Raw genomic sequence first — 24,705 nt, forward strand, 5'->3', positions numbered from 1 at the left:
CAATCCTTCTTCCTGTTGAGTTCAATAGCAGCAAGTGGGTGTGGTTACTGAAAGCTAGTGACATCACTTCAAGGGAGGGACACTGTTACTGTGTAGCCAGTGGGCTTATACAGAATAGGAGGAGCTGATCAAAAGGTTCCTGCCCAGTGACCTCTCATCAATAACGATGCATTGTACATCCTAATTCATGAGACATTTAGGAAATTTAGCTGGAAGTGCTCTGGGGGGGGGGGGGGGTGGACATATACAGTGTAGCTGTACTGAGCTTTGAATAAAGACTACCATAGGAGAAGGAAGCTGGACACGGGGACTGTCAGCATAGCTGGAAGTGCTCTAGGGTCTCAGCTCACAGTGTACAATGATCATAGTACAGGCAAGCCACTAGTGAGACTTTTCATGTGACTTTGGACACACAAAGTCGCATGGCAAGTCACAGTCCATTGATTTCAATGGCACCCGTTTCCATATATGCGACTTTGAAAAGGTACCTGCACTACTTTGATGCAACTTTTGATGCGACTTTGATCCAGAGGGTGTAAAGTTGGATTAAAGTTGCATTCAAAGACACACTCTAGCCTAGTGGCTACGTTTCCACTAATGCCACTCATAAGATGTGTGATTTAGAGAGTGACATAAGTGCAGCATTGATCCAACTTTACACTCTCTGGATCAAAGTCACATCAAAGTAGTGCAGGCACCTTTTCAAAGTCACTGATTGAAGTGGCATAGACGGGAACGGGTGCCATTGAAATCAATAGGCTGTAACTTGTCATGCAACTATGTGTTCAAAGTCGCATGACAAGTCAAACTAGTGGAAACAAGGCATAAAACTCATTACTCACATGTAATGAGCAATAGAAATCGATCTGTATCCTTCTAAACTTTCAAAAATGTTCCTTTGTATCTAATATCTTCCATATAGTGCGCCGTTCAGGAGACTCCCCCCCCCCCCCCCCCCCTTTCCCCTCTCTCTCAGGTCTTGTGCTCTTTAATATGAATTTTATTATATAAGAGAACTCAAAATCTCAGTGTAGTTACATTATACTTCAAACAAGTGCCATAAAGAGGGAGAGCAATGGTGAAAGTGAAAACTCTAGAGTCTAATGACCTGCTTCTCTTTTCCAAAGAGCTTTGTCAGGCAGAGACAAGCAGCACAAAGTCAGCAATTGAATCCTAATAAATGCTGGCTGCAGATGCACATCAACCAAGATGGTGGGATAGATTGAGGCCTCCAGCTGACATCTGTTTCGTGATTCAATGCATTTAACGCACAGATCTACACAGTGCACATTATGCACTTGCCTTTTCAGCACAACACTCAGAAATCTACATAAAAGCTTTTATATCAGATGTATACTTATATGTTTAGACTCTTGATTTACTGTAACCATTGTTCAAAGAGAAAAAAAAAAAAACGGGTAAAAATCAGTGCAAATACATTTATATATTGTGATATCAAACAGAGAAACTACATACATGCATACATACATACAACAAAAAAACAAAACCAATGGGGAGGAGTTAGAACCTTTTTCAGGTTATAATTGCTACTTATTTTCCCACTGACAACTGCCCCTTTATAGGACCACCGGTTAATGGTTGTCACTCTTTATTGACCAAACATCTAATAGTGCAACTCTTCACTGATCATCAACGTCAGAGGACATTTTTTACTTATTTGGGGGGAGAGTAGTAGAGGGTCGTTTGTTAATAATCATACACCCAATTATTTACTTCAGCTGTCAAATACACACTGTGTATATATATATATATATATATATACACACATATACACACACACACACACATATATATATATATATACACTATGTATATATATATATATATATATATATATATATATATATATATATACATATATATACATATACATACAGTGGGTACGGAAAGTATTCAGACCCCCTTAAATTTTTCACTCTTTGTTATATTGCAGCCATTTGCTAAAATCATTTAAGTTTATTCTTCTTCCTCATGAATGTACACATAGCATCCCATACTGACAGAAACACACATAATTGTTGACATTGTTGCAGATTTATTAAAAAAGAAAAACTGAAATATCACATGGTCCTAAGTATTCAGACCCTTTGCTCAGTATTTAGTAGAAGCCCCCTTTTGATCTAATACAGCCAGGAGTCTTTTTGGGAAAGATGCAACAAGTCTTTCACACCTGGATTTGGGGATCCTCTGCCATTCCTCCTTGCAGATCCTCTCCAGTTCTGTCAGGTTGGATGGTAAACGTTGGTGGATAGCCATTTTTAGGTCTCTCCAGAGATGCTCAATTGGGTTTAATTCAGGGCTCTGGCTGGGCCATTCAAGAACAGTCACGGAGTTGTTGTGAAGCCACTCCTTCGTTATTTTAGCTGTGTGCTTAGGGTCATTGTCTTGTTGGAAGGTAAACCTTCGGCCCAGTCTGAGGTCCAGAGCACTCTGGAGAAGGTTTTTGTCCAGGATATCCCTGTACTTGGCCGCATTCATCTTTCCCTCGATTGCAACCAGTCGTCCTGTCCCTGCAGCTGAAAAACACCCCCACAGCATGATGCTGCCACCACCATGCCTCACTGTTGGGACTGTATTGGACAGGTGATGAGCAGTGCCTGGTTTTCTCCACACATACCGCTTAGAATTAAGGCGAAAAAGTTCTATTTTGGTCTCATCAGACCAGAGAATCTTATTTCTCACCATCTTGGAGTCCTTCAGGTGTTTTTTAGCAAACTCCATGCGGGCTTTCATGTGTCTTACACTGAGGAGAGGCTTCCGTCGGGCCACTCTGCCATAAAGCCCCGACTGGTGGAGGGCTGCAGTGATGGTTGACTTTCTACAACTTTCTCCCATCTCCTGACTGCATCTCTGGAGCTCAGCCACAGTGATCTTTAGGTTCTTCTTTACCTCTCTCGCCAAGGCTCTTCTCCCCCGATAGCTCAGTTTGGCCGGACGGCCAGCTCTAGGAAGGGTTCTGGTCGTCCCAAACGTCTTCCATTTGAGGATTATGGAGGCCACTGTGCTCTTAGGAACCTTAAGTGCAGCAGAAATCTTTTTGTAACCTTGGCCAGATCTGTGCCTTGCCACAATTCTGTCTCTGAGCTCTTCAGGCAGTTCCTTTGACCTCATGATTCTCATTTGCTCTGACATGCTTTGTGATCTGGAAGGTCTTATATAGACAGGTGTGTGGCTTTCCTAATCAAGTCCAATCAGTATAATCAAACACAGCTGGACTCAAATGAAGGTGTAGAACCATCTCAAGGATGATCAGAAGAAATGGAAAGCACCTGAGTTAAATATATGAGTGTCACAGCAAAGGGTCTGAATACTTAGGACCATGTGATATTTCAGTTTTTCTTTTTTAATAAATCTGCAACAATGTCAACAATTCTGTGTTTTTCTGTCAGTATGGGGTGCTATGTGTACATTCATGAGGAAGAAGAATGAACTTAAATGAGTTTAGCAAATGGCTGCAATATAACAAAGAGTGAAAAATTTAAGGGGGTCTGAATACTTTCCGTACCCACTGTATATATATATATATATATATATATATATATATATATATATATATATATATATATATATATATATATATATATAATTACTGATTCCACTAATGTACAATGAGCAGTAGATATAATTTTTAGCAAAAGTTTTTCTGGGGTAAAAAGGTCAGGGAAGGCTTCAATAGATACTTCAAAGGCCCATTCTAGGGACATCAAACAGTCATTTTTTCGAAGGCTGAAGATTCTAACAGCATGCTTCGGAATACCATATTTGCCAAAAAGGTAGAGGTCTCAGTCAGCTTAGATACTTTACATTTCCCAGCAGCTCTTCACAGGTTTATTATTAGAAACAGTGCCTTTCACATTCCAACAGCTAATTTTCATGACTGGATGCTCTCGCAGATTAAAAAGGTAGCACAAGCTGCCATGACTGAGAGCTCCGTATCCACCAATCCCCATAAGCCTCTCTAACTCACAAGGAAGGAGGTAGCTAGGGAAAAATAATTAGGTCCATCAATACGATTCTTCTTAAATATGCAGCAAATCTTCTTTATAGAGATTTTCACTGCAGGAGAGGAGTAAATCTGTGTGGAAAATGTACAGGTACCAAGAACTGCCTAGTTCTGCCAATAATGCAAACTAACAAGCAAATCTGTTCAGGCGGCCATTTTGTGGCATCGCCAGAACAGTCGAATGGCCACAGTTATGGAATTTCCTAGTTAGTACTGAACAGGCTGGCTGCATCCACATAAATATTAATGAAGGTTTTAAAACACTTGTATTCGTAGAGGACAGTTTATAAAAATAGAGGTTAGAAAGAAGTCTGTAAATTTAAAGGACGTGCATCAGAGAAGCGTGAAGGCTGTCATTTCTTTTAATAATTTTACTTTTGTTTTTTTAATATACATTGGAACATAAATGGGCTTGCTGTAAATCATATTACGGTATGTGTCAATGTTTTTAAAGCTAAACTCCAGGCACCAAAACTTGTAGCAGGGCAGTGATCAACTTTTCTATCCCTCCTCCTCTGCGCCTCCTTTTCTTTCATATATAGTAAATTACTAGTCCTAAAATGTGGTGGCTTCAATAGCCTTCTGTTTTTTATGTACATGGTAATAAGTGAATATACGTCCTTGGGTGGTTACGCTCCCTCCTTTCCTTTATCTAAGCAGACAGCCATGTTTGGAACCCAAGCTGCTCTCCCAATTTGGATTACAAACATGTCTTCCTCTATTCATCTCCAGTACATAGAAGATGATATTTACTAGTCTACAAAAACAGCCAAGAAAGCAGTTAAGAATATTTGTGCTTTAAGCTCCGCTTACAAGAAGTGACAAGGACACTACATTTCAAGTAGAGATCAACAGGTAGCAAGGTTCTTGCTAAAAATGTTCTTATCTTGAAAAATTAAAACTAAGGCAGCCATCAGATCTAAGGACTAGTAAGCTGCAAGATGTTTAAATTTGGGTTTAGATATCCTTTAGGCTCAGTTCACATATAAGCAAATCGTATGAGTCTCGAAACACACCTGATTCACATAACATGTGAACCAGACCAGCTTCCAATGGAGCCAGTTCATAAATATGTTGGTCGGTTGCGCTGCAAATTAAAAAAGGGTCCAGTGCCTTTTCAGTCCAGTTCAGGTGTGATTTAAGTGTCGATTCGCACCTGAACCACTGAATGTAAACCGCACCAGTCTCTAGACAGAAACAGGCCCCACATATGTGAACCCAGCCTTAACAGCACTGAACTGGAGTCACCAAGTCGAAATACAATAATCTTCATACAATAGTAAAATATCAGTTTTGATGAGAAAAAAACATTTACAGAGATGGTTATATCTTGAAAAATAAAACATAGCATGTTGAGTTTCGGTTATGAATCTTTTGTATGAAAAATATTTACAATGATATCTTCTGTGTATGTAGTAATTCATGTTACTCAGACTCTCTAAATTGACCTAAATCAAAATGTGATAGCGCTATCAATACCTTATTTGTAAAGAATGTACATGTGCACCATATTCAAATATGACAAAGGTAAATTAAATAAATAAAAAAAAACATAAATAACACTCTAAATACATATAGCAATATGTGATGAAACCGTATCAAACCTAATATTTCATTTTGACAAAACGCGTAGGGTGGGGCCTATCTCACAGAGAGGTGCCTGCTCAGAGCCAGCACAGCTTCAAGATCTAGGCATTTGATTCCTTAGTGCCGTGAGAGACATTTGATTCATATAAGCAGAATACAATAAAGTGTTTTACGCTATGGAGCCTTTGTTCTTTGCTTTCCATCAGTATTTTTACAAGATTTAATGGGAACCTGGAATAAGATTGGAGATCTTATTGTTCTGGAACAGAACGGATCCTGTGGACTACTATGCTTTGAGCTAGATAAGATCTACCTGGTCATTGCCTCTAGTGAGTTTTTAGAGTGGATGGTGGAGGATTCACAGGGGTATATGCACTTTAAATTTGGAGTGTTACATTTGTAGGTTTTTTGGATATTTAGGTTACATACATACATACATTATATATATATATATATATATATATATATATATATATATTATATATATATATATATATATATATAATGTTTTTTTGCATTCAAAATGAAGTTATTGATCACAGGCACTATCATATTGATATTAAACAGAAAAGTATCTTTAAAGCTGCACCTTCTCTTAGGAGATTCTCTGTGGCGCAGACACTTCTGCTCTATCATGTAAATTGACCTATGACTAAATAACAGTATTAACTGCCCATGTCCACTCTACCAACCTTGTGGATATGTAGTATTCGGCTAAGCACATAATCTACACCTGACCCCTCCACTGTTTCCTCGGTATAGCCATTTCCAAACAGAGTTCCGTGGAATCTCAGGGTTCTTGAAGTTTCTAGGGGTTCCTGGAGCTGTGGCTGATTGTCCTATCTTATGATGGAGTCTACATAGTTCTGGGGACAATGCCATTCTGCAGTGCCAGAAGCATTACAACAACAATTTTGTTAACTGTCTGTAAGGTTGGCTATTCTAACCACTATCAGGGACATTTTTTCCCTGGGACCCCCAACAAATTGGTCTTAGCATGGGCTTCTTGAGACCTGAAAATGATTTCAAGACAAAAAGGTTGGGAAGGTTGCCTTCGTATCTACAGCAGAAGGAATCCACAAGGCAAAGGAAGAATATTTCCACTACAAGGCACCATGAAGCAAAAGGAAGAACATGTGTGCCAAGAATGAAAAAGAATTGTAAATCTTAAAAAACTTATACTGACCCCCACCATCCTTGAAATGAACATTTAAAAGCACAGTTGTGTTTAACACAGGCACATACCTCCTGGCAGTACTGCAGGATGCCTTCTTTGGTCCCGATGCAAGACTTTGTTCCAGAGGGGTCGTTTTCCCATTTTCCAGTCTGAACATTCATGTGCATGTTAAGTTTGCCGCAGAACATTGCAATCTGTGGCTCTGCTAGCAATCCAGCGTTCCCATCAGAAGGGACCTAGGAAAAGAAAATCAAAACAGTTACTACAGCACTGGAAAAAACTATTGACTGTATTTATGCAATTTGTGGTTTAGCTGTGCTTATTTTTATACTAGAAAGTGCACACATCAGTAGAGAAGGGGACCAGAAGTTGGTGGGTGGCAGAGAAGAAGCCTGGCCGTGTGCCATTGCTCTGGAGTGACCCCAGTCATTTTCTCTATGCTGGTAGATCATATTATTTCAGCAGTCTGCAACTCAACATCTGGATGATTAATAACTGCAGTATTCCCACAGTGACTCAAACTAAAAAAGTGAACAATCTGTTCAGTTCACGTGGCGATGAGATTTGTCACATAGGTAACCCAATGAAACATGCTGATAGTGCATATAAACGTGTCTGATGTAAGTGCTTATGTTTAGCATGTAATATCACTGCTATGCAAAGGCCATTGCAACATAGGAGGACACCGTTCATACGCAAGAGCTGAGCATTCACACCAATTAGTATGGAGGAATAAAAAAAAATGCACAGACTAATCTCAGAATGACCCTAAAAAAGGGAAGCGAATAAATAAAAAAGCTGATCGGCTGGTACTAAGTGGGCTGAAGACTGAAAAGCCCTTTAAAGAACAGGGACTTTATAAGAACATCCTGCAGAGAATCAGTGACAGCTGAATTTATAATCCTTCGCAGGTCATTATCTATGATGCAACACATCACACTACAAAGCAAGGGAAGAATCAATGTTCTAAGTTGGAAATTTTTTGTGTGATAATGAGCACCTCCAGTGGCCAGAGGTCATTATTGCTTCATTGGGTCGTTAAAGTGGACCATGCTCCATATTTCAAATAAATTCCCTCCTTTAACCACTTAAGCCCCGGAAGATTTTACCCCCTTCCTGACCAGGGCCTATTTTGCGATTGGGCACTGCGTGACTTTAACGGACAATTGCGCGGTCGTGCGATGCCGTACCCAAACAAAATTTACGTCCTTTTTTCCCACAAATAGAGCTTTCTTTTGGTGGTATTTGATCACCTGTGCGATTTTTACTTTTTGCGCTATAAACAAAAAAAGAGCGTCAACTTTGCAAAAATAATATTTTTCACATTTTTTTATATGAAATCCCCCCCCCCCCCCCCCAAAAAAAAATGTAAAAATCAAAATTTTTTAACATTTTAGGCCAATTTGTTTTCTGCTACAAATGTTTGGTGAAAAAAAATAAATAAAAAAAAAAAAAAAATCGCAAAAAGCATATTTTGATTGGTTTGCGCAAAAGTTATTGCGTTTACCAACTAAGGGAAAGATTTCTGTCATTTTTGTTGTTTTTTTTTAACGCGTAATGGCGGCGATCTGCGATTTTTTTTGCGGTACTGCGACATAGCGGCGGACAGATCGGACCCTTGACTGACATTTTTGACACTTTTGGGGTTACCAGATACATTACTGCAGTAATCAGTGCTATACATATGCACTGTTACTGTAAAATGACACTGGCAGTGAAGGGGTTAACTTTGAGAGGGAGGGGTTGTGTGTGTCCCTAGGGGCGTGATTCTAACTGTGATTGGCTGTGGCTTGAGGTGTATGAACAGTGATCAACGGTCCTACATAGTAGAACCGTATGATCATCATTCATACACAGGGGAGAATGACAGGCGGCTTGTTTACATTAGCCGCCTGCCTTTCTCCCGCTCTAACGGACAATGGCGAGTGACCGGCGGACATCGGGTCCGCCGGTCACACGCGCGGGGGGGGGGTCCGTGACCGCGCGGGAGTGTACCTCCGGCGGTGCGCGCTCGCTCCCTAGACCCTCACAGGCTAGCGACGTAGCCCTACGTCGCTCTGCCTGTGAGGGGCTGACTGCCGACGTAAATAGTCGTGCGGCAGTCGGCAAGTGGTTAATGAAAAAGTCAAGAATGTGGTATCCTAATTAAGCCTACACCTTTACCCAATGTATACAAGAATCTGATGATTCCATCAGAAATGATTATTACTGTGCCAGCATACTTATCTACTTGCTCCCTTATTTAGCATTACTTATTTTAAGTCTGACTGTTCAGGTTAAAGCGGAACCCCAGGTCCTGCCAGTCAAATAAACTGTTTCTTACATTTAAAGATGTGCTAATAAATACAGAGCATAAGCATTAACTTGTGGCGCTATATCTGGCTGAGATTCAGCTTTAAATTGTAAAGTCTTGTTTTTTTTTTTTTTTTAACCACTTAAGGACTGGGACTGTTTTTTTTACAAGTTATAATCAGTATTTTTTGCAAGAAAATTACTTAGAACCCCCAAACATAAATATATTTTTTTTTTTAGCAGAGACCCAGAGAGTAAAATGGAGATCGTTGCAACACTTTGTTATACCGTATTTGCGCAGCGGTCTTTCAATCGCAATTTTTTGGGGAAAAAAACTTTTTTGAATTAAAAAAAAAAAAAAGGAAAAAACAGTAAAGTTAGCCCAATTTTTTTCAACAATGTGAAAGATAATGTTACGCCGAGTAAATTGATACCCAACATGTCATGCTTCAAAATTGCACACGCTCATGGAATGGCGACCAACATTGGTACTTAAAAATATCCATAGGCGACATTTTTAAAGTTTTCTACAGGTTACTAGTTTAGAGTTCCAGAGATGATCTAGAATTATTGTGGCGATACCTCATATGCGGGGTTTGAACACTGTTTACATATGCAGGCGAAATTTGCATATGCGTTTGCTTCTGCGCGTGAGCTTGGAGGGATGGGGCACTTCAATTTTTTTTTTCTTATTTTACTTTTTATTTTTAATAATTTGTAAGCTGTCCTTTTTAAAAAAAAAAAAAAAAAAAAAAAATTTGATCACTTTTAATCCTATTAAAAGGAATGTAAACATCCCTTGTGATAGAAATAAGCAGTACAGGTCCTCTTTAATGTGAGATCTGGGGTCAAAAAGACTTCAGATCTCACATCTACCCTTGAAAGCAAAAAAAAAAAAAAAAAGTCATTCTTTTTTCAACAAGAAAAAAAATGGGCCCTTTTATGACGTTGCTTCTGTCTTTCAAGGCCATAGAGTCAAGAGGGGGCCATCTTGCCCTCCCTTCGACTTCCTGACTGCGACTGCAACTGACTAGATTGTTTTCCTCGCTACCGACAGCTCCGGTGAGCGTGAAAAATGGGTGGGAAGCAGCGGGAAGAAAGTGGGGGGGGGGGGGGTTGCCTCTCCCCCGCCGCCCATAAAAGTGATCCCATGGTGAATTCTCCACTGGGACCACTTTTATGTGAAAGAGGACCGTCCGCCCTGTAAGAAAATACCAGGGTTATCAAGGTAAAACTGCGGCGTGTGGTCAAATAACAAACATGTTATACTTACCTCCTCTGTGCAGTGGGTTTTGCACAGGGCAGCCTGGATCCTCTTCTCAGGTCCCTCTTTGCTACTTCTAGCCCCTTCCTTCTGTAGAGTGCCCCCCACAGCAAGCAGCTCGCTATGAGGGCACCCGAGCCGAACTGCAGCTCCATATGTCCTTTCAGACACGGAGCTGTGAGGCGGCCCTGCCCCCTCTCTCTCCTGATTGGCTAACTGACTTTGATTGACAGCTGCAGGAGCCAATGGCACAGTGGCTGTGTCCGCCAATCAAGAGGGAGAGTCCCGAACGTCCTAGGGACTCGTGGACATCGCTGGATAGAGAGGGGGCACAGGTAAGTATTAAGGGGGAGCTGGGGAGGCTGCTACACGCAGAAGGCCTTTTATCTTAATATATGTAAAGTCAGAAGGTGTTTTATCTTCATGCATTCTAACTCCTTTAAACCTTATCTCCAGGTTCCCCTGTAGGTCCACCACGCTCTACTTTATGCTTTTTCTTTTACTTACCTTTACAAAGTCTTCAAGCTGGTCCCTTGATGCTTTAGGGTCCTCCCCCACTGTGCCTCTTCTCTTTACCTAGGAAGTCCTTACTCAGGGCCAACGCTAGCATAAGGCTGCTTAGGCAGCCACCTTAGGGTGCCAGGACGAGGGTGAGAATTTATATCCCCAACCAATTGATGGGAACTCCGATTTTTACCAAGTTCAGCCATTCCCCGTGCCCATTTTGTTCATCCGACTCCCAGCTTGAAAGTAAAAGTGATCCAGTGGCTGTATAGATGCTGATCACTTCTAAAGAGCGGGTGGGGAAAAATGGATTTTTGTAAAATCTTACCGTAAAATCCTTTTCTCTTAGCTCATTGACAGACGTAGTCCTCGGTGATACACCACCTTCGGGTTATGTTGCCTCCACAGGAGCAGGACTAGACAGGAAATTAAAAAGCTCTGGCCACACCCTAGGGGCAGTCCCAGAGGGTATATCCTCTCTCTCTCTGCCTCAGCAAATCAGTTATGTGAAAAAGCAGTCTTTAGAGATTTTAACCCAACCCAACTCAAAAACAGAGGGGCGGGGACTACGTCTGTCAATGAGCTAAGAGAAAAGGATTTTACGGTAAGATTTTACAAAAATCCATTTTTCTCTAGCGCTCATTGACAGACGTAGTCCTCGGTGATACACCACCTTCGGGACGTCCCAGAGCAGTATCACAAATGAGGTGTGGGAAAATGGAAATCAAATCCCAATCTAGAAGGCCCAACCGGTGCCAACTAGAAGTTTACAATGCTCATCCTTAATGATGAGACTCAAACAGAAAAAAAAACCCTCGAGGTAGACCACCGGTCTCCTCAAATTGCGGCCTGCAAAACCTTGCGGCCAAATGAGGCATCCGCCGATGCCGTCACATCAATTTTATAGAATTTTGTAAAGGTATGTACCGACGACCAGGTGGCCGCCTTACATACCTGGACCACTGACGCCTGATGGCGAAAGGCCCAGGAAGTACTGAGCGCTCGAGTGGAGTGCGCCCTAACAGGGAACGGAGGACTCTGACCCTTAATAGAATAAGCCTGTACCACCGTTTGTCTAATCCATTTGGCAATGGTCGCGGCAGATGCAGGCAAACCCTTTCTGGGGCCATCCGTGATCACAAAAAGTGAATCCGTCTTACGGAATGATTCCGTAGCTTTCAGGTATACCCTGATTGCCCGAACCACATCTAAGGAATGCAACGCATGTTCCCGATGATGCTTGGGCTGAGGACACAAGGAAGGTAGTACAATATCTTCATTCAGATGAAAATCTGAAACCACCTTAGGAAGAAAAGATGGCTTAGGATGAAGTACTACCTTATCCCTATGAATCACTAGGTATGGGGACTGGCATGATAATGCAGCCAGTTCTGACACCCTGCGAGCAGAAGTAATAGCCACCAAGAAGGCCACCTTCTGGGATAAAGTAAGCAAGGGAATCTCCCTGATGTTTTCAAAGGGAGGTTTCTGTAGAACCGACAAAACCAAATTAAGATCCCAGGGCGGTAAGGGCGTGCGGACTGGAGGAGCCAGGTGCCGCACCCCCTGGATGAAATTCCGCACCAAGGACTTGGTAGCTAAAGGTTTCTGAAAGAAGATTGCTAATGCTGAAACTTGACCCTTGATGGTGCTCAAGGCTAGCTTCTGCTCAACCCCTTGTTGCAAAAAGGCCAATATTCGAGTCACCGAATAGGTACGTGGAGGAAATCCTAAAGATTCGCACCACGCAATATAAGTCTTCCATGTGTGATAATAGACCTTGCTGGAAGTCGCTTTCCTTGCTTTAATAAGGGTAGGAATGACTGAAGTAGACAAACCTCTGTCCTTCAGTACTTGGGTCTCAATGGCCAGGCCATTAAACCCAGCGACTGTAAAGCATGATGGTAAATTGGTCCTTGAGACCACAGACACTCCCTGAGACGAAGTTCCCACGGAACGTCTGCGACTAGCATGTCCAAGTCGGCCAGGCCGGCTTGAGGAGGCCAGCCTAGAATTTCTAGGACCACTGGCGCTGATAGAATCTGAACCAGGCATCCCTAGAGGTATCTGGCCCCGACCATCCGAGAAAGTCTGGTCGTTTTCTGTTCCCACACATTTATCAGATACCTGATTGTTATCAGGAAGGGTGATCTTTTCTGTTTGAACCTCAGGGACCGAAGTCACCCGACTAGAGGCTACTTGGCCTATCTGGTCAACCAGATCTGATTCCTGTGAGGTATAGGGACTAATCTTAGGAAAAGGTAAAGGAAAAAATGGATTTTTGTAAAATCTTACCGTAAAATCCTTTTCTCTTAGCTCATTGACAGACGTAGTCCTCGGTGATACACCACCTTCGGGTTATGTTGCCTCCACAGGAGCAGGACTAGACAGGAAATTAAAAAGCTCTGGCCACACCCTAGGGGCAGTCCCAGAGGGTATATCCTCTCTCTCTCTGCCTCAGCAAATCAGTTATGTGAAAAAGCAGTCTTTAGAGATTTTAACCCAACCCAACTCAAAAAAACAGAGGGGCGGGGACTACGTCTGTCAATGAGCTAAGAGAAAAGGATTTTACGGTAAGATTTTACAAAAATCCATTTTTCTCTAGCGCTCATTGACAGACGTAGTCCTCGGTGATACACCACCTTCGGGACGTCCCAGAGCAGTATCACAACTGAGGGGTGGGAAAATGAAATCAAATCCCAATCTAGAAGGCCCAACCGGTGCCAACTAGAAGTTTACAATGCTCATCCTTAATGATGAGACTCAACAAAAGAGAGAAAAAAATTTTTCTTTTTTTTTTTTTTTTTCAAACAGAAAAAACCCTCGAGGTAGACCACCGGTCTCCTCAAATTGCGGCCTGCAAAACCTTGCGGCCAAATGAGGCATCCGCCGATGCCGTCACATCAATTTTATAGAATTTTGTAAAGGTATGTACCGACGACCAGGTGGCCGCCTTACATACCTGGACCACTGACGCCTGATGGCGAAAGGCCCAGGAAGTACTGAGCGCTCGAGTGGAGTGCGCCCTAACAGGGAACGGAGGACTCTGACCCTTAATAGAATAAGCCTGTACCACCGTTTGTCTAATCCATTTGGCAATGGTCGCGGCAGATGCAGGCAAACCCTTTCTGGGGCCATCCGTGATCACAAAAAGTGAATCCGTCTTACGGAATGATTCCGTAGCTTTCAGGTATACCCTGATTGCCCGAACCACATCTAAGGAATGCAACGCATGTTCCCGATGATGCTTGGGCTGAGGACACAAGGAAGGTAGTACAATATCTTCATTCAGATGAAAATCTGAAACCACCTTAGGAAGAAAAGATGGCTTAGGATGAAGTACTACCTTATCCCTATGAATCACTAGGTATGGGGACTGGCATGATAATGCAGCCAGTTCTGACACCCTGCGAGCAGAAGTAATAGCCACCAAGAAGGCCACCTTCTGGGATAAAGTAAGCAAGGGAATCTCCCTGATGTTTTCAAAGGGAGGTTTCTGTAGAACCGACAAAACCAAATTAAGATCCCAGGGCGGTAAGGGCGTGCGGACTGGAGGAGCCAGGTGCCGCACCCCCTGGATGAAATTCCGCACCAAGGACTTGGTAGCTAAAGGTTTCTGAAAGAAGATTGCTAATGCTGAAACTTGACCCTTGATGGTGCTCAAGGCTAGCTTCTGCTCAACCCCTTGTTGCAAAAAGGCCAATATTCGAGTCACCGAATAGGTACGTGGAGGAAATCCTAAAGATTCGCACCACGCAATATAAGTCTTCCATGTGTGATAATAGACCTTGCTGGAAGTCGCTTTCCTTGCTTTAATAAGGGTAGGAATGACTGAAGTAGACAAACCTCTGTCCTTCAGTACTTGGGTCTCAATGGCCAGGCCATTAAACCCAGCGACTGTAAAGCATGATGGTAAATTGGTCCTTGAGACCACAGACACTCCCTGAGACGAAGTTCCCACGGAACGTCTGCGACTAGCATGTCCAAGTCGGCCAGGCCGGCTTGAGGAGGCCAGCCTAGAATTTCTAGGACCACTGGCGCTGATAGAATCTGAACCAGGCATCCCTAGAGGTATCTGGCCCCGACCATCCGAGAAAGTCTGGTCGTTTTCTGTTCCCACACATTTATCAGATACCTGATTGTTATCAGGAAGGGTGATCTTTTCTGGTTGAACCTCAGGGACCGAAGTCACCCGACTAGAGGCTACTTGGCCTATCTGGTCAACCAGATCTGATTCCTGTGAGGTATAGGGACTAATCTTAGGAAAAGGTAAAGGAAAAAATGGATTTTTGTAAAATCTTACCGTAAAATCCTTTTCTCTTAGCTCATTGACAGACGTAGTCCTCGGTGATACACCACCTTCGGGTTATGTTGCCTCCACAGGAGCAGGACTAGACAGGAAATTAAAAAGCTCTGGCCACACCCTAGGGGCAGTCCCAGAGGGTATATCCTCTCTCTCTCTGCCTCAGCAAATCAGTTATGTGAAAAAACAGTCTTTAGAGATTTTAACCCAACCCAACTCAAAAAAACAGAGGGGCGGGGACTACGTCTGTCAATGAGCTAAGAGAAAAGGATTTTACGGTAAGATTTTACAAAAATCCATTTTTCTCTAGCGCTCATTGACAGACGTAGTCCTCGGTGATACACCACCTTCGGGACGTCCCAGAGCAGTATCACAACTGAGGGGTGGGAAAATGAAATCAAATCCCAATCTAGAAGGCCCAACCGGTGCCAACTAGAAGTTTACAATGCTCATCCTTAATGATGAGACTCAACAAAAGAGAGAAAAAAATTTTTCTTTTTTTTTTTTTTTTTCAAACAGAAAAAACCCTCGAGGTAGACCACCGGTCTCCTCAAATTGCGGCCTGCAAAACCTTGCGGCCAAATGAGGCATCCGCCGATGCCGTCACATCAATTTTATAGAATTTTGTAAAGGTATGTACCGACGACCAGGTGGCCGCCTTACATACCTGGACCACTGACGCCTGATGGCGAAAGGCCCAGGAAGTACTGAGCGCTCGAGTGGAGTGCGCCCTAACAGGGAACGGAGGACTCTGACCCTTAATAGAATAAGCCTGTACCACCGTTTGTCTAATCCATTTGGCAATGGTCGCGGCAGATGCAGGCAAACCCTTTCTGGGGCCATCCGTGATCACAAAAAGTGAATCCGTCTTACGGAATGATTCCGTAGCTTTCAGGTATACCCTGATTGCCCGAACCACATCTAAGGAATGCAACGCATGTTCCCGATGATGCTTGGGCTGAGGACACAAGGAAGGTAGTACAATATCTTCATTCAGATGAAAATCTGAAACCACCTTAGGAAGAAAAGATGGCTTAGGATGAAGTACTACCTTATCCCTATGAATCACTAGGTATGGGGACTGGCATGATAATGCAGCCAGTTCTGACACCCTGCGAGCAGAAGTAATAGCCACCAAGAAGGCCACCTTCTGGGATAAAGTAAGCAAGGGAATCTCCCTGATGTTTTCAAAGGGAGGTTTCTGTAGAACCGACAAAACCAAATTAAGATCCCAGGGCGGTAAGGGCGTGCGGACTGGAGGAGCCAGGTGCCGCACCCCCTGGATGAAATTCCGCACCAAGGACTTGGTAGCTAAAGGTTTCTGAAAGAAGATTGCTAATGCTGAAACTTGACCCTTGATGGTGCTCAAGGCTAGCTTCTGCTCAACCCCTTGTTGCAAAAAGGCCAATATTCGAGTCACCGAATAGGTACGTGGAGGAAATCCTAAAGATTCGCACCACGCAATATAAGTCTTCCATGTGTGATAATAGACCTTGCTGGAAGTCGCTTTCCTTGCTTTAATAAGGGTAGGAATGACTGAAGTAGACAAACCTCTGTCCTTCAGTACTTGGGTCTCAATGGCCAGGCCATTAAACCCAGCGACTGTAAAGCATGATGGTAAATTGGTCCTTGAGACCACAGACACTCCCTGAGACGAAGTTCCCACGGAACGTCTGCGACTAGCATGTCCAAGTCGGCCAGGCCGGCTTGAGGAGGCCAGCCTAGAATTTCTAGGACCACTGGCGCTGATAGAATCTGAACCAGGCATCCCTAGAGGTATCTGGCCCCGACCATCCGAGAAAGTCTGGTCGTTTTCTGTTCCCACACATTTATCAGATACCTGATTGTTATCAGGAAGGGTGATCTTTTCTGGTTGAACCTCAGGGACCGAAGTCACCCGACTAGAGGCTACTTGGCCTATCTGGTCAAGCAGATCTGATTCCTGTGAGGTATAGGGACTAATCTTAGGAAAAGGTAAAGGAAAAAATGGATTTTTGTAAAATCTTACCGTAAAATCCTTTTCTCTTAGCTCATTGACAGACGTAGTCCTCGGTGATACACCACCTTCGGGTTATGTTGCCTCCACAGGAGCAGGACTAGACAGGAAATTAAAAAGCTCTGGCCACACCCTAGGGGCAGTCCCAGAGGGTATATCCTCTCTCTCTCTGCCTCAGCAAATCAGTTATGTGAAAAAGCAGTCTTTAGAGATTTTAACCCAACCCAACTCAAAAAAACAGAGGGGCGGGGACTACGTCTGTCAATGAGCTAAGAGAAAAGGATTTTACGGTAAGATTTTACAAAAATCCATTTTTCTCTAGCGCTCATTGACAGACGTAGTCCTCGGTGATACACCACCTTCGGGACGTCCCAGAGCAGTATCACAACTGAGGGGTGGGAAAATGAAATCAAATCCCAATCTAGAAGGCCCAACCGGTGCCAACTAGAAGTTTACAATGCTCATCCTTAATGATGAGACTCAACAAAAGAGAGAAAAAAATTTTTCTTTTTTTTTTTTTTTTTCAAACAGAAAAAACCCTCGAGGTAGACCACCGGTCTCCTCAAATTGTGGCCTGCAAAACCTTGCGGCCAAATGAGGCATCCGCCGATGCCGTCACATCAATTTTATAGAATTTTGTAAAGGTATGTACCGACGACCAAGTGGCCGCCTTACATACCTGGACCACTGACGCCTGATGGCGAAAGGCCCAGGAAGTACTGAGCGCTCGAGTGGAGTGCGCCCTAACAGGGAACGGAGGACTCTGACCCTTAATAGAATAAGCCTGTACCACCGTTTGTCTAATCCATTTGGCAATGGTCGCGGCAGATGCAGGCAAACCCTTTCTGGGGCCATCCGTGATCACAAAAGGTGAATCCGTCTTACGGAATGATTCCGTAGCTTTCAGGTATACCCTGATTGCCCGAACCACATCTAAGGAATGCAACGCATGTTCCCGATGATGCTTGGGCTGAGGAAACAAGGAAGGTAGTACAATATCTTCATTCAGATGAAAATCTGAAACCACCTTAGGAAGAAAAGATGGCTTAGGATGAAGTACTACCTTATCCCTATGAATCACTAGGTATGGGGACTGGCATGATAATGCAGCCAGTTCTGACACCCTGCGAGCAGAAGTAATAGCCACCAAGAAGGCCACCTTCTGGGATAAAGTAAGCAAGGGAATCTCCCTGATGTTTTCAAAGGGAGGTTTCTGTAGAACCGACAAAACCAAATTAAGATCCCAGGGCGGTAAGGGCGCGCGGACTGGAGGAGCCAGGTGCCGCACCCCCTGGATGAAATTCCGCACCAAGGATTTGGTAGCTAAAGGTTTCTGAAAGAAGATTGCTAATGCTGAAACTTGACCCTTGATGGTGCTCAAGGCTAGCTTCTGCTCAACCCCTTGTTGCAAAAAGGCCAATATTCGAGACACCGAATAGGTACGTGGAGGAAATCCTAAAGATTCGCACCACGCAATATAAGTCTTCCATGTGTGATAATAGACTTTGCTGGAAGTCGCTTTCCTTGCTTTAATAAGGGTAGGAATGACTGAAGTAGACAAACCTCTGTCCTTCAGTACTTGGGTCTCAATGGCCAGGCCATTAAAACCAGCGACTGTAAAGCACGAAGGTAAATTGGTCCTTGAGACCACAGACACTCCCTGAGACGAGGTTCCCACGGAACGTCTGCGACTAACATGTCCAAGTCGGCCAGGCCGGCTTGAGGAGGCCAGCCTAGAATTTCTAGGACCACTGGCACTGATTGGATCTGAACCAGGCGTCCCTAGAGCTATCTGGCCCCGACCATCCGAGAAAGTCTGGTCGTTTTCTGTTTCCACACATTTATCAGATACCTGATAGTTATCAGGAAAGGTGATCTTTTCTGGTTGAACCTCAGGGACCGAAGTCACCCGACTAGAGGCTACTTGGCCCATCTGGTCAATCAGATCCGATTCCTGTGAGGTATCGGGACTAATCTTAGGAAAAGGTAAAGGAAAAGATCTATTCAGGGAACGGTAACTACCGCTTCCTGTGGTACTTAAATGTTGGAAGGGAAGAATCGCACCGGTAGTAGTGGTTGATGCTCGATCTAATGTCCTGAATACCGGTGAAAACGTCCCCCCACCGGGTGGGGGCGCACCTTCAGGCTGTGTACTCCTTCACTTCGGGTTTGGCTGGGTTGGTCCTCTGCTTGTCCGACCAGCCCTTCTTGAACCCTCCTGGAGGAGTCTTGCCTTTCCCGGGAGTACCAGCCGAGCGCCCTTTATGGGCGGTAAAGAAAGGTCCTCGCTTGTTGCGAGGTCCCTTAGCTTTTGCAGCCTGTGGCAAAAAAGTGCTCTTGCCCCCAGTGGCATCCTTAATGATTTCATCTAGGTTGGCCCCAAATAGACGATTCCCCTGAAAGGGGAGATTGGTCAAGGTCTTTTTGGAACCTAGGTCAGCTGACCAGCATTTTAACCACAGCACACGTCTGAGGATCACCGCTAACTTAGATGCATGCCCTAACAAGGGAGTAGTGTCCAAGGCTGCGTCACAGATAAACCGTAGCCCTTGTATGATCTGTTCCATCAAATCAGATGTCTCCTGGGGAATATCTTTTCCCCTAAGATCTTGGCGTACCATCTTCGCCCATTCCGTAAGTGTCTGGGAAACTAGACCAATAACAATTACTGGTCTAAATGCTGACCCTATCAGAGAAAAGATAGTGCGGGACTCTGCTTCTATCTTTCGATCCACCGGATCCTTAAAGGACGAAGTGTCCTCCACTGGAATAACCGTGGCTTTATTCAGCCTGGAAATAGGCGGATCCACGACTGGTGGTACCGTCCATTTCTTAATGATGGATTCCTCAAACGGATAGCGTCTAGCAATACGCTTGGAAATAGTAAAGGTACGTTTAGAATGCTCCCATTCTCCTTTAATCTGATTACCAAAACATTTAGGTACAGGAAAAGCCTTCGCCGTCTTGATGGGCTTATTAGTCCCAAAAGGCCTCTCTGTTTCAGTTGCCTCTGCCGGTAAAGCCTCAAGTTTTAAGGTTTCTTGCACTGCCACAACTAGTGCGTCCACCAATGCTTCTTCCTGAATTATAGCAAGAGAAGAAGCGTCCTCCTCACTGTCTGAGGGGGCTTTACCTGGGATAACAGCCCTTGCAGAGGAACCTGCAACTGCAGTGACCATCTCTGAATCAGAGTCAGAGGTGTCAGATGGTATAGGGGTAGGCGGGGGTCGCTTCCTTGACCCCCGTCCCTGACAGGCCGCCTCCACCCGAGCCACCATAGACTCCAAAATTGCTGTAAATGACTCTATACTCTGTGCACCGGCGGGTCCCGAGGCCCCCTCGAGGGAAACAGGTGGGGGAATATGTGTGGCAGGGTCCATAATAACTCCAGTTACTTCCTGGATAATATAATTCAAAAGTAAAAACTTTTTTTTTTTTTTTTTTTCTGACCCCCAGCACCACAAAAAGCCCCTTAGTGTTACCTGCTAGGGATCCCTATCGATCGAGAGAGAGAGAGATAGACCCCCAGGCTCACCACTTGATGCTCAGAGTTAAACTGCAACAGCTTACAGCGCTGTCTTGACAAACAGGAAGTCTTTTGGCTGGCTGCCCAGGAAGAAAGGAAGCGGCTCCGCCCCTCTGCACGCCTTCCGGCGCCTCCCCTAGTTCCACGAGGTGTTTGGATCACCTCAAACATGGCCGCCCCCATGCTGGAGACACGAGGCTACGCCAAAATGGCGGCTCGTGCGATCCAGCAAAAAAAATGGCGGCGGCCTATACTGAATAGCGGTGTGCTGCAGGGCACACAACACTCTCTGCATGGGGATATGGCGTGGTTGGCGGTACCGGCCCTGGCGGACCGCATGGCCGTTCGGGAGGCCTGCTAATAGCTGGAGATCTGATTTGGAAGGCAGTCTACATGTCCGTGGCTTCTGACTGGTAGGTAGCTTATACTTAACCCATAAGATTCCCAGAATGCCACCGATTACATCTTTTAAACATGTATACAATAGATTGTTAGCTCCCAAACCAAGCCTCCTGGCTTTTGCACACATAAAATCACACTCAAAGTAGGAGGATTTGTGACATGTTATAGGATAGAAAGGACTCTTTCTTACCATACAGAGAAGGGCCCGCGTTCACCACAAAACCCGTCAGGGAAAAAGGGGGAACATACTACTCACCATACCGGAACCAGGCGGGCACCAACTCCTGACAGTACCCCTCTCCACCGGGGCGGGAGGGCTGTCGACCGATACGGACGCCGTGACTCATGGTCTTTGGCGTTTCAGCGAGACGTTTAACTCGCGGGTTCAGTCCTTTTAATGGGACTTTGTCGCGGCCGACCCAGCGCGGAGCTATGGCCTGCACGCGCTCGTAGGCTGAACTGGGGTGACCACCGGATCTCAACATCCAGCCCGTCGCCCAGTTCAGCTTTCTTGCTTGAAGATCTCACAGGAACACTGGAGAAAAAAAGCTGTCTAAAAATCCTTTAAGAAAAAAATTCTTGCCAGGACCTTAAGATCCCAGCAAGGTATCTAGGTCCTTACTCCTAACTAGACAGAAAATAACTGATTTGCTGAGGCAGAGAGAGAGAGGATATACCCTCTGGGACTGCCCCTAGGGTGTGGCCAGAGCTTTTTAATTTCCTGTCTAGTCCTGCTCCTGTGGAGGCAACATAACCCGAAGGTGGTGTATCACCGAGGACTACGTCTGTCAATGAGCGCTAGAGAAAGATCTATTCAGGGAACGGTAACTACCGCTTCCTGTAGTACTTAAATGTTGGAAGGGAAGAATCGCACCGGTAGTAGTGGTTGAAGCTCGATCTAATGTCCTGAATACCGGTGAAAACGTCCCCCCACCCTGAAACCGGGTGGGGGCGCACCTTCAGGCTGTGTACTCCTTTGCTTCGGGTTTGGCTGGGTTGGTCCTCTGCTTGTCCGACCAGCCCTTCTTGAACCCTCCTGGAGGAGTCTTGCCTTTCCCGCTAGTACCAGCCGGGCGCCCTTTATGGGCGGTAAAGAAAGGTCCTCGCTTGTTGCGAGGTCCCTTAGCTTTAGCAGCCTGTGGCAAAAAAGTGCTCTTGCCCCCAGTGGCATCCTTGATGATTTCATCTAGGTTGGCCCCAAATAGACGATTCCCCTGAAAAGGGAGATTTGTCAAGGTCTTTTTGGAACCTAGGTCAGCTGACCAGCATTTTAACCACAGCACACGTCTGAGGATCACCGCTGACATAGATGCATGCCCTAATAAGGGAGTAGTGTCCAAGGCTGCGTCACAGATAAACTGTAGCCCTTGCATAATCTGTTCCATCAAATCATATGTCTCCTGGGGAATATCTTTTCCCCTAAGGTCTTGGCGTACCATTTTCGCCCATTCCGTAAGTGTCTGGGAAACTAGACCAATAACAATTACTGGTCTAAATGCTGACCCTATCAGAGAGAAGATGGTGCGGGACTCTGCTTCCATCTTTCGATCCACCGGATCCTTAAAGGATGAAGTGTCCTCCACTGGGATAACCGTGGCTTTATTCAGCCTGGAAATAGGTGGATCCACCACTGGTGGTACCGTCCATTTCTTAATGATGAATTCCTCAAAACGGATAGCGTCTAGCAATACGCTTGGAAATAGTAAAGGTACGTTTAGAATGCTCCCATTCTCCTTTAATCTGATTACCGAAACATTTGGGTACAGGAAAAACCTTCACCGTTTTGATGGGCTTATTAGTACCAAAAGGAATCTCTGTTTCAGTTGCCTCTGCCGGTAAAGCCTCAAGTTTTAAGGTTTCCTGCACTGCCACAACTAGTGCGTCCACCAATGCTTCTTCCTGAATTATAGCAGGAGAAGAAGCGTCCTCCTCACTGTCTGAGGGGGCTTTACCTGGGATAACAGCCTTTGCAGAGGAACCTGCAACTGCAGTGACCATCTCTGAATCAGAGTCAGAGGTGTCAGATAGTATAGGGGTAGGCGGGGGTCACTTCCTTGACCCCCGTCCCTGACAGGCCGCCTCCACCCGAGCCACCATAGACTCCAAAATTGCTGTAAATGACTCTACACTCTGTGCACCGGCGGGTCCCGTGGCCCCCTCGAGGGAAACCGGTGGGGGAATATGTGTGGCAGGGTCCATGATAATTCCAGTCACTTCCTGGATAATATAATTCAAAAATAAAAAACTTTTTTTTTTTTTTTTCAGACCCCCAGCGCCACAAAAAGCCCCTTAGTGTTACCTGCTAGGGATCCCTATCGATCGAGAGAGAGAGATAGACCCCCAGGCTCACCACTTGATGCTCAGAGTTTAACTGCAACAGGTTACAGCGCTGTCTTGACAAACAGGAAGTCTTTTGGCTGGCTGCCCAGGAAGAAAGGAGGCGGCTCCGCCCCTCTGCACGCCTTCCGGCGCCTCCCCTAGCTCCACGAGGTGTTTGGATCACCTCAAACATGGCCGCCCCCATGCTGGAGACACGAGGCTACGCCAAAATGGCGGCTCGTGCGATCCAGCAAAAAAAAATGGCGGCGGCCTGTACTGAATAGCGGTGTGCTGCAGGGCACACAACACTCTCTCTGCATGGGGATTTGGCGTGGTTGGCGGTACCGGCCCTGGCGGACCGCATGGCCATTCGGGAGGCCTGCTAATAGCTGGAGATCTGATTAGGAAGGCAGTCTACATGTCCGTGGCTTCTGACTGGTAGGTAGCTTATTCTTATCACCGTAAGATTCCCAGAATGCCACAGATTATAATCTTTTTAACATGTATACAATTAGATTGTTAGCTCCCAAACCAAGCCTCCTGGCTTTTTGCACATAAAATCACACTCAAAGTAGGAGGATCTGTGTCATTTATAGGATAGAGAGGGACTCTATCTTACCATACAGAGAGGGGCCCGCGTTCACCACAAGACCCGTCAGGGGAAAAGGGGGAACATACTACTCACCATACCGGAACCAGGCGGGCACCAACTCCTGACAGTACCCCTCTCCACCGGGGCGGGAGGGCTGTCGACCGATATGGACGCCGTGACTCATGGTCTTTGGCGTTTCAGCGAGACGTTTAACTCGCGGGGTCAGTCCTTTAATGGGACTTTGTCGCGGCCGACCCAGCGCGGAGCTATGGCCTGCACGCGCTCGTAGGCTGAACTGGGGTGACCACCGGATCTCAACATCCAGCCCGTCGCCCAGTTCAGCTTTCTTGCTTGAAGATCTCACAGGAACACTGGAGAAAAAAAGCTGTCTAAAAAATCCTTTAAGAAAAAAATCTTGCCAGGACCTAAGATCCCAGCAAGGTATCTAGGTCCTTACTCCTAACTAGACAGAAAATAACTGATTTGCTGAGGCAGAGAGAGAGAGGATATACCCTCTGGGACTGCCCCTAGGGTGTGGCCAGAGCTTTTTAATTTCCTGTCTAGTCCTGCTCCTGTGGAGGCAACATAACCCGAAGGTGGTGTATCACCGAGGACTACGTCTGTCAATGAGCGCTAGAGAAATTTTAGTTTTCCTCACCTGCCAGCTACATAACCCCCAGAATGCATAAATCCACCCCCTCATTACACACTGACATGTT

At 45.0% G+C, this 24,705-nt stretch overlaps 1 protein-coding gene and 1 long non-coding RNA gene across 5 annotated transcripts in view; one reads left to right on the forward strand and one right to left on the reverse strand.

Moving 5' to 3' along the window:
• APP (amyloid beta precursor protein) overlaps positions 1 to 24,705 on the reverse strand; it is a 413,913-nt gene that overhangs the window by 282,574 nt on the left and 106,634 nt on the right. For all 4 annotated transcript variants that reach the window (XM_082247698.1, XM_082247697.1, XM_082247700.1 and 1 more), the window contains exon 2: positions 6,857 to 7,024. In XM_082247698.1, the coding sequence (XP_082103824.1) occupies positions 6,857 to 7,024 (168 nt within the window). The remainder of the gene's footprint in view (positions 1 to 6,856; positions 7,025 to 24,705) is intronic.
• The window catches only part of LOC309547731, a 758,845-nt gene continuing 744,670 nt past the window's right edge, over positions 10,531 to 24,705 (forward strand). Inside the window, exon 1 of the long non-coding RNA XR_014224980.1 lies at positions 10,531 to 10,597. This is a non-coding gene — a long non-coding RNA (uncharacterized lncRNA). The remainder of the gene's footprint in view (positions 10,598 to 24,705) is intronic.

The sequence above is a fragment of the Pelophylax lessonae genome (genome assembly GCF_965119305.1).
Source record: "Pelophylax lessonae genome assembly, chromosome: 2".
In the NCBI taxonomy this organism is placed as follows: Eukaryota; Metazoa; Chordata; class Amphibia; order Anura; family Ranidae; genus Pelophylax; species Pelophylax lessonae.